Genomic DNA, 10,997 nt, shown 5'->3' on the forward strand with positions numbered 1-10,997 from the left:
CGTATGCAATGAGCTGTCTGTATTGCATGTAATAGGGATAGTTTACGTGAGAGGACACTTAAACCCAATTTAGTCAACATCTGCTCGGACCGTTCGAACAGTACTTGCTTAAATAGATAAAATTTCCATCCTTGACAAAGGCAATTACATTCAAAGCTCACCTAACTTCACATAACTAATATTTGACCAGTTTTTTTGGTCACCTTTGTCGTTTCTTTTGTAACATATTGGATCTTCAACATTTTGCCAAATTTTCTCCCATGCCAAACGTGGGAACCACTGGGAAAATCTAATAGCCAATCAGAACTGTCTCCAAAATCAATAATTGCATCAACCCTCAAAACCTTGAAGAGTTAAAGGATTACTATTGGTCAAAACTATGAGACCTTCCACCTAACACAGATCTTCAGTTGGAAGAAAATTGACTGAGAAAGAAAAAAGGGGAAAGAAAAGAAATTATCCTTTGGCCCTATGAAGCCCCAAGGGTCAGTTTGGTCGGGATGTGATTGTTTAATAATAATATAAAAATAAAAAGCTTTTTTAAAAAAAATAAATAAATCATTTTTTACTGGCACTTAAAAAAAATTCACTTAGGAAGTAAGGACAGGCTGGACAGCTGAAAAGGGTCCAACTAAACTGGGGTCTAAATCAATATCCAGGTAAAGTTGTGATAATATTAAAAGTAAAGATGATATTACAGCTTTTACTACAAGTCTTTTACTAACTAACGGGAAATGAAGCTTATGTTGTACTTATCATGTCAACATTAAATAATTAATTTTACTTGTCAAATTTTGTTCCTTAATTTTCTTTCTCTAAATTAGGTAAATAAATTTTTGTTATTTTGTTTTTTGATAAAAGCACACATATCCTCTTTAAATTACCACTTAATTGTCAATGTCTCTCTCCCAAAAAAAAAAAAAACCATCAATTGTGCTAATGTCTCTCTTCAAACTACTAAAAACATGTCAATGACCCCCCCTATGACTAACAAAAAGACAAAAATGACCATAAATTTTTTTCAATAAAACAAAAATATCCATATAAATTCGAGAAAAAAAAATAACTAAAACTAAAAAATAATTTTTTAAAAACGAATTAAAAAATTAAGGAAAAAACGAAAAACAAAGAAAGAATTTTTTTTTTTTTTTTTAAAAAGAAAAAATAATTGAATTTTTTTTTTTTAAAAAAAAAAAAAGAAGAAGAAAGGAAAACACGTTTTTCTTTTTTATTTAATTTTTAATTTTTTTGGTTTTTAGTTTTTTTTTTTTTATAACTTTTTGTTATTTTATATATATATATATATTTTTTTAATTTTAATAATTTTATGAAGGATATTTTTGTCATTAAGGGGACATTGACATTTTTCGGTAGTTTAGGGAAGGAAATTGACACAATTGGTAATTTTTTTTTGGGGGGGAACATTGACAATGAGATGGTAGTTTGAGAGAGTTACGTGTACTTTTTTCAATTTTATTTTTATTTTTTTGAAAAAGAGAAAATATACTTTATAGTACCTTGAACTACTACCACATTTTTATTTATGCTTCCAAACTTTAAAAAATTAAGGGGCTAATATGAAAAGGGCCCTCCTTGGTATTTTCAGTTTTTTCTTTCTTTTTTGTTTATTCTTTTTTGAAATGGTTATTATTTAAAATAAATTTAATGATATTTGGAAGAGAAAGATGTAAAAGTGTCTAATTTGACACGCAGCGATAGTTTGTAAGGGCCTCGATGCCGCTTTTTAAAGTTTGGAGGCCTAAACGAAAATGCAGTAATAATTCAAGGGAATAAAATATATTTTTCCCTTAAAAAAAATTATCCCATTTCTATAATTTAAAATCACTCAACCTATTTTCGTAGAGTATTAAGAAAGCATATAATAATACTACTCTTACAACTCATCTAGGAGGGTCACGTTCCTCCTACTTTAATCCTGTGGCGCTGATTCCACCGCCAGTTCAGGCGGCATGTGAGGAAATTCCACTCACAAGAAGCCTTGGATGGCGTTGGGGTTGTCTCATTTTCTATCACATTTTCTTCCCGAAAACAGAGGGCACTTCGTACTTGGACCTTTTAGGAAAGTGACAAACTGATGGGTCCAGGCTTGATCTTTGGAGCTAATGCAAGATTTTTTGGGTTCCTGGAAAGTCACAGCTTTCTCATCTTTCCCGATTTGAACAAACTTTTTTGACATGATCTTTCCACTGCTGGCTGATCGTGATGGGCATGTATATCCAGAGTATACTAGAGTCTAGATTAGTACTCAGGGTCATTTCTACGGAAACGGACAACAATTTTTCACACGACTTACAAGTTCAACACAAAATTAACAACTTTGAGTTAAAGAATTGAAAAGTTTGACGTATTTAATTAAATGGGTTAGATTAAGATTGCCACGATCTGAATCGAACACGTATTGTCACCTCCATAACAAAAATTATAGACGAAAGATGATGAAACAGGAAAAGAATCAATCAGAACATGTTTAGCCAAAACAAAGCAAAATGGAGGTTAATAAATGCAACAACCATCAACACTTAAAACAAGCTGTATATGTGTATATTATATAACATGGTTGCAACAGGAAGAAGATGCTCATGCTTCTAAACATTTCAATGGCAGTACACAACAACATCGGACTAATCCTTCACAGTTTCTTTATTGGCCCTTCAGTACTGCAATGAAAGCATCCTAAGGCCCTAGACTCGCACGACTTGCCCAAGTTCATGGAATCATGTGGGTTAAAACATCTAATAAACAAGCTTATATATTACAAAACTAGGTTCATGATCAGAAAGGATCCAAGAAGCTCTATTGGATCCAGCGCAGAACTCAGAATAAATTAGTTTGCGCCCTTCAACATCCAGCTTTCCCAATCTATTAGCCTTGTCAACAAGAGAAAGCCTAAGATAGAATTTCTGCCTTTTTTTTTTTTCAAAGGTACCACAGGGGGGGGATATCTTGCTTTGGCAAAGAGTCTACTGCATAATCAACAGATCCCAGGTTAAATGGAGAGCTGAACCTGAAGTCCACTATATTATCAGTGGGATTGTTATCAAATGGCTGATCAAACTGAATTTCTGTTGTTGGAAGCACGGTTTGGTGCATGGACATATTGGTTTCTGCAGCAGACATGTTGTTGCCTCCCATGATAACCCCCTGGCTGTAATAGTTATTATCATCCATCTGAAGTCGAAATTTTTGCTGCTGCTGCTGCTGCTGCTGGTTGTGGTCTTCAGCAGCCTTGAGGTTCCCAGGACTCATGCTTTTGTCACTCTGAAGATTAGTATCATAGAATGACATAAGCTCAGAAATCATCTTCTGCCCATCTTCCGGAAGTCCAAGTCCTGAAACATAGGCTGGCTTAGGTTGAGCGAAGCGTAGAGAGAAAACTGTTGCCTTTTCATCATTGATTTGAGAGTTCGGCATTCCAAACACTTGGGAAGAGTTAGAACTTTGGTACGGACAATTCATTTGGTGATTGTTTCTCGAATTCCTGTCAAGAAACCCGAGGCGGTAATCGTTGTATGGGCATCGAGAGTACTCACAAGTATATATGTTTTGATCCATCATCATTGGTGGATGATCGTCAGCCAGTTGCTTCCTCTTTTGAGTGAAATCTGAGTCAATCTCAATGAGCTCTCCCTTAATTTGAGGATCCGCTGGGGGCATCATAAACCTATGATCTCTTGGTCCAGCAGCTCCCAAATTGATGAGATCAACTTCACGGGGCTTGCAGTCCTCTGCTTCAACATTTTCTTCATCATCCACTCCTTCAACATCATAATCTGTAGCATCACTGATTATGTAAGATCCACTCCCACCAGCTGACAGAGGCGGACATCTATCAGGATACAATTTTCGAGCCAGCGCTTCTTCCTGGTTTATAATGGCAAGCCAAGTCGCGCTCTCCTTGGCAGTCATCTTGTCTTGCAAGCATTTTGACTGACGAACAAGCTTCCGGATCTTGGCAATATCAGGGGACATGTGCTTAATTACAGCAGTGAGAACACTCACCTTCCAAGCCTTCTTCAGATCATGAGGCTTCTTATAAGGGGGAGGCCCCTGATCTTTAGGCAAGCCCAATTGAGGCCACCATTCCTCATTCCCGGTTGGCCACCACGGCGGCGCAAAACCCTTCTCTAATGGGAAACGCCGCTGAGGCGGATCACAGTGCTGCATCAAAGCAGACAATAGTGATCCAAGAGTGGTGTCCTGGAGCTCCTGCAAGGTGTGAGGAGTGGATGCCACTGCACTGCAGTCTTCATTCTTTCCAAGGCTTGAATGATCCGCCTGATACTTGGCAATTGCAGCAGGACCATTACGATCAAACCGGACCTTTTCTTTCCACCATGCTCGCAGATTGTCAGAGGCTCCACTCACCGGCTTGCCCTTCTCAGGAATAATCCCATACACAAAACCTTGAGCTTTACAAACTTCCATCATTTTCAGCATATATTTCAGGATACCATCTTGTGCACGAGACATCTTCTTCCTCCGGGCTTGCTCCTGGGATTGACGCTGCTTTGCATTGTCAGTTCCCTCCTTTTCCTTACTCTGTTCTTTGAGGCGTCTCAATAGCAGCCGGTCTCTCCACATCCTCCTCTCAAGCTCATCAACGTCCATCTCATCATCACTATAATCCTCCATTGTCGCCTCTGGTTCATGCTCAGGAACTGCTTCCCCTTCCCCAGGAGGAGCCGAAAGAAATTCAAGATTACCAAAAAACCCCATTTCTTCAAACATTCCCATTCAGCACCCAGTTAGCGTTGCCTTCACCACTCTTCACTCTCTGATCAATATCCAAACTTTGAACGCAAAATACCAACTCCCAATCCCCAGGACTTCCAATATGAAACCCACTAGATTATCTTTGTAAACACCTTCATTACAGAACAAATTAAAGTCAGTTCAGACATAACACCATATCATACATATCAGGTACACTGAATTGGTAATGACTGTAATTAAATGCAAAGCCAAAATAAGTACAAAATCATATAATATCCATTAATTAGGCAAGTACAAAAATGAAAGAATAGACAAAACAAGAAAGTACAAAATACAGACTGAAATAGGATTAGAACAAATAATAACGGATAAGCAAGAAGATAAACCCACCAAGGCCTAATTGTTTTTGGCATCATAATAAGCTAATAACTCATGGGCTTCCCAGTTATAGAAAAAAATCTAAGCTACAAACTTGAAGGATAAAACTGGCCATATTCCGATTACATAATTACCATAAAGAAAAACAACTAGTTCCCCTCAGATCCACAGCACTCTATGCTTTCATAGTTGCCAAAAGGAATATAACTTTAAGACTATGATTCAGATTTCTCCGTCTAAACCACGCCACACACGATCTGGTTAGCTTTTAAAACAAACTTCCAGTCATTTTTCTCCTACCCAAGCAAGAAAAACTACAACTTTTTTGTTTTTCAAATATTTTTTACCACACAAAAGTAATTTAAAAAACGAAAACTGAAACTACAATCAAACAATAATTGATTGATGGGTTCCGAAAATCATGGCTTTGAGCACACCAAAAGGCTCAGCAGCCACCTTTTCTAGATCCAGAGGCTCAGGCATCCGCAACACTCAACAATAGCTCTCCACAAACATTGGTACCATTAAATCTTGCATAAATCAAATGACAAAACAGCAAAAACCCAATACCCATCAACACCCAAACGAAACAAAAATTTACACAATTCAAGCTTAACAACACAAAAAGTGATAAACTACTTATACCATATGCCTTTGCTTCATTTAAGTGAAGAAAAATAGAAGAAGATTATCTATGTTTACCCAATATCTACTTCATCCTGTTAGCCTCTGAAGCTCCTCGTACTGTTCCAAACAGAGAGACACACCCAGAGAGAGAGAGAGAGAGTTTTTTGGGTTCTCTTTTCCTTTTCCTCTGTATCAGAAGAGAGAACAAAAAAGAGTGAGAGAGACCGGTCCGGTTAACGTTTTAACTGCGGTTAAGCGGTGGGAACAGCGATGTTGTTGGATAGGATTTTTTCTGATCTGTCCCATAATCACATGATTGCTGTTACGATCGACGCGTGGCATCTAGGCATTGGTCATGATCTTTCACTTTCTGTTTCGCTAAGGAATGTACGGTCAAACATGGGAAAAACAAAAAAAAAATTATTGAAGGCAAAAAATGTAAAAAAAGAAACATCCCATTCCAAGCCTCGTGGAACCAACTTATATTCAACACAAAATTTTATAACCATTTACTTTCATGTCATATTATCTTAATAAAGCACTTAATAGTCTCCAAAGAAAATCACACGTAATAATAATGATAATTATAACTAAGATTCCTTATAATTGAAGTTCCCGAATTGCATTATCAGTCGATTTATTTGTTTCGAATGATTTGGAACGTAGAATCTGTTTGTACTCGACACGTGTGTCGTTATCTCATATTTATGGATTATTCGAATTACGCTGCAATTTAAACACTATAATTATCGAGAATTCAATGATGTTGACGGTAATAAAATATACAATAAGATAATCAATTATAGTATGTTAGAAGCATTATACTTTGTATGACTTGCTTTTGTCATGAAACTCATTTTAAAAAAGTATTACATGTTGATAAAGAGGTAAGCATTTGAGAAGTCTTTGATGGTATTGTACTATTAAAAATTAATTATTAGAAGTGTTTGAATAATTGGTGTTAGGTGATACTTTGTTACCAAAAAAAAAAAAAAATCAAAGAAGTTTAAATATTACTCTGACTAAAACCCTATTATCAAAAGTTTTGAGAAATTTAAATTATTATTTTGATCATCTAATAATATTTTTTTATTTTCATAAATATTTGGTCTTACACACTGTTCCGACCATGTAGTTAAGCTGTCTTTTTTCCCCATTTTTTAATGTCAATAATTTGAATATAATAGTTATATCTTTTCTTTGTTTGACATTTTATTAATGATAACATGTATCAAATAGGCATTCCGGTAGTTTAATAAGCACCCAAATTTTGATTATAATATTATAATAAATTTTATGTATTTACTCAGATGTCAATCATAAAAATACTTGATTTTATCTATTAAATTGAGCTTGTTAAATCTACTTTTAGATTTATGAGACTCACATTGGACCCTACAAATTCAACGATAGATTTGAAACTTGATTGTATGTAAATATATAAGAGATGTACACAAAAATGTATAAGAATCATTTCTCGGTACATAAGAGTTTAATAATTCTTAAACGCAGACCAGAATTACGTGCTCTAAAAATAGATATGTTATGTGTTCGGTTAATCGAAAATCATATGTTATAAATGGCATATAGTTTAGAGAAAAACTTAACTATAATTTATTAGGGATGATGATTATAGATTTTTACCATTTTTGTAAAGCATTAATGTAAAGGGTATATACTCTTCTTTAATTAGTGGTGGTGACGAAGATAATTGCGTCTGATTTCAGCAACCATCGTGTGGTGTATACTCCATAATGGTGTGAGTGTTTACACAAGAGATTTGCTCTGCCAATTTATTTATTTATGCGTAGGAACGTGCAGGAGAGCAATTAAGCTAAGGAACACACCTGATTAACGGAGTGGAAGCCTCGCTTGGCGGAACGACGTCAATTTGGGTTATTTATATTATTTTAATGACAAATAATGAGCTTTCCTCTAATACCCTTGCTCACTCTTCAATTTCCAAGTTTTTTTTTTTTTTTTTTTTTTTTTTTTTTATAAAAAGAAAAAGTTATGGGATCATTGACTTTTGCTTTATTACGAAACTACAATTTTTAATAAATTTATGTGACGGTTCATATTTTTAATAAATTTTAATTTTTTGTTTTTATTTTTTAGTTCTTTTTTATTAACTTTTTGTTATCTTGGATTTTTTTTTTGAATAATTTTTTGAATTTTTTTTTTTAAAAATTAAAAATTTTATGAATGTAGTATCTTATTAGTATTCTTTTTCTTTTTAACCATATGAAAAAAGAAAAGAAAAGAAAAGAAAAGAGAGACAAATTTGATTTTTGGACGGATGATTTAGAGAACAACACGATGAGAGTTATATTATCAAAAAAAAAAAAAAACCACGATGAGAGTTATATTTATTGTACTAATCACAGGAAAGCTTGAGACCTCGTGATTTAAATCAATTGCAGAAAATGAGTATTTATAACCCAAGCTAGTCCCATGCATCATACCCCTTCTCATTTTTTTTTTTATTTTTTTTTAAGTGTTCTCCGTTCAAATCAGCAATTTTGACATCTCTGATATGCATTTGTCTATCTACCTCCGTGTTGTGCCGTTCATTTCCTCCCTGGCCGCTGTTGTTGTTTGCTGGTTGTGTTTTTCTTTGAATAAAAGTCTTATTCTCTTTAAATCTGTCCTCATGAACTATCTATGGGATGAAGATTAGTCAGCTATGAGGGGTTATCTCTCATTACTTGTATAGCTCGGTGTGACGGGTTATCTCTCGCGACCGGTTTAAATAAATTTTTCTAGGATATTTGGTTATCATTATCTTAGATCTAGTATGTTCAAAGTAGATCTACTCCTTAACTATTTTTGTACATGGGTTAACAGAAGATGAAAGTCATAGATAACACTTTATTGTAAGAATTTTATTTGTATTTATGACTATGTAATCCCATAGCATGTACCTATGATTTTGCATAACTTTATGCTTTGTGATGTAAGAGTTTTGTGCAAGTGATCTCTGATCAATGAAATACTCAGATCTTTCGTTTAGGAAAAAAACAAAAAGAAGCACTGACAATCTCACAATGAAGTAGAAAATGATACAAGACTCTATACTCTTTTTATACATACAACACCAATCAATCACTATCAAGTAAACTTTATTCCGCCCAATACTTTTCCAAGTAAAAGAAGTACTTCAATAACAATAATTTGATTTCATTGTATCATTAAAAAAAAAAAGGATTTTTTTCATTGTACGGTCAAAAAAAAGCTTTCAGAAAATGCAAATTTTGGTTTGGAAATTTTAGAATTACTATGGAAGTTAGTGAATACTTCAATAACACTCTCTCAAAACATGGTTTTGTTAGCTCAAACCATAAAAATTGTTTTTACTTTTACTTGACATTAAAACACTTTTCAAAAAAAAAAAAAAATACCCGTCAAGATACGTACATAAATATTTTGTTACTGGCCAGGTAAATCTTTCAAAAGAATCCAAAAAAGAAGAAACACAGCCTTTAAAATACTTTACATGCCTCAAAAGATCGAAAAAGGAAAAAACAAAAACATGATTATTAAAGAACCCTATAGTTAACCCTACTTGTCCATCAAAAATGGGGACTCAAGAGGACCACCTGGTAATGGATCAGAAAGATTTTTATGAACTGTCTTACTCCTTGTCGGAATTTTCTGATGAAAACATCTAATTCATGTGCACGTATATAATTGAGATCCAGAGGAATCCATGGTGACCACGTACGTCCACAACAATGTTTTGTCAGCATTTGAAAATTTGCTGCTAAAGGCCAAATTGTCATTTTAAAATGATTGTGGTTCATATAACCTGAATACAAAGACATCATTATCATGCTAAACATTTTTCTTTTAGCAAGCAAGAGTAATTATGAGCGGTTGAGAGTCGGTTCGAATGGTTGATTTCAGAGATAGAGCCAGACATTTTAATAGGAGGAGACCAAATTTATATATAAAATCAAATTTTAAGTAAATTAAAACAAAATTTCCTAGGACTCTTGCAGTGGCATGCACCATTAATTATCTCCCCCACCACCTCTACCATTAAAACCAAACCTCTGATTAAACCTCACCAAAACCACCCTTTTCTTCCTCTTTCACCTGTCCTCCTCCGCCAAAATCACATCCTCATGCCCACTTCCACCCAAGAAAGACCACCTCTCCCCATATATAAGCCCTCACTTTGAACCCGTTGTGATGCAAAGAAGCTGTTTTTGCTCTTGATAAGGAGTAAAATCTAATGGGTTTCTTATATGTCTTATGATTGTGCAAAGACTCAAACTTAAAGGCTGAGATATAATTAGCAAAACTTTGCAGAAGGGAAGTCATGGCAAATATGGAAGCTACACAAATCTATAACAGTGGTTTTGGATGGTCTATTGAGGATTTATGGGATGTTGAGGGGGGGAGGGGGGGCATGGCCCCTACCGGCCCCCCTCCCTCCGTCCTTGGTCGACTTGTTTGGTTAGTGCCATGAGATTGCTTAGTCAAGTGCTCACTCAACCGATACACGGTTCTTGCAGGTAGGGTAATCTATCTATGGTTTATTTGTCAGAGATGAGTCACGAAGTGGTCCAAACTTAAAGAAATTCAACATTCAACTAAAAAAAAAAATTGATAAAATGTCTTATAATAAGCCCTTGAGAGTCCGTTCGAATGATTGATTTGTTTGGTTAGTGCCACGAGATTGTTTGGTCAAGTGCTCACTCAACTGACATATGGTTCTTGCGGTGGGGTAGTCTATTTAGAGTTTATCTGACAGAGATAAGTCGCAAAGTGGTCCACATTTAAAGAAATTCTACGTTATAAAAAGAATAATTCAAAAAGACAAATTCTCCTTTTAATTCGAAAGTTCTTTATTCTATTTTTTATGTAGTGCCATCCCCAGTTGGTGTGCAATCAAAATAAAAGGAATTTAATATTATGGACATTATTATTATAATTATTATCGAAATTAAATTGTCAGAAATATGGAGAATCCTAAAATCCTAAACTAACTATTTCAATTGTCATTATATAATTTGTGAGGAAAATAAATGCACTATTTTTGAGATTATAATGATTGGAATAAAATATATTAATTGGATCTTCCCCAAATTTCATTTTGCCCTTAATTTTGATATTCAAATTCCTTGATTTTTCAAACAAACAATACTTCAATAAAACACATCTCAACACCATATAACTCTCTTTTTTTTTTCTTTTTCTTTTTTCTTTTATTCTCTTAAGAAATATTAATATACAAAGTAATGACAGTAAAT

The 10,997-nt window shown here is 34.3% G+C and overlaps 1 protein-coding gene across 1 annotated transcript; it reads right to left on the reverse strand.

Annotated features, from left to right (window-relative positions):
- Positions 1 to 2,540: 2,540 nt before the first annotated feature.
- LOC133879524 (ETHYLENE INSENSITIVE 3-like 1 protein) lies at positions 2,541 to 5,972 on the reverse strand. Its single transcript, XM_062318099.1, has 2 exons — positions 5,815 to 5,972; positions 2,541 to 4,886 (listed from the first exon to the last, which is right to left on the reverse strand). Exon 2 carries the CDS (start codon positions 4,753 to 4,755, stop codon positions 2,938 to 2,940), a length of 1,818 nt encoding a protein of 605 aa, XP_062174083.1. The 5' UTR covers positions 4,756 to 4,886; positions 5,815 to 5,972; the 3' UTR covers positions 2,541 to 2,937.
- Positions 5,973 to 10,997: the final 5,025 nt, after the last annotated feature.

This window comes from Alnus glutinosa, chromosome 10 (assembly GCF_958979055.1).
Source record: "Alnus glutinosa chromosome 10, dhAlnGlut1.1, whole genome shotgun sequence".
In the NCBI taxonomy this organism is placed as follows: domain Eukaryota; kingdom Viridiplantae; phylum Streptophyta; class Magnoliopsida; order Fagales; family Betulaceae; genus Alnus; species Alnus glutinosa.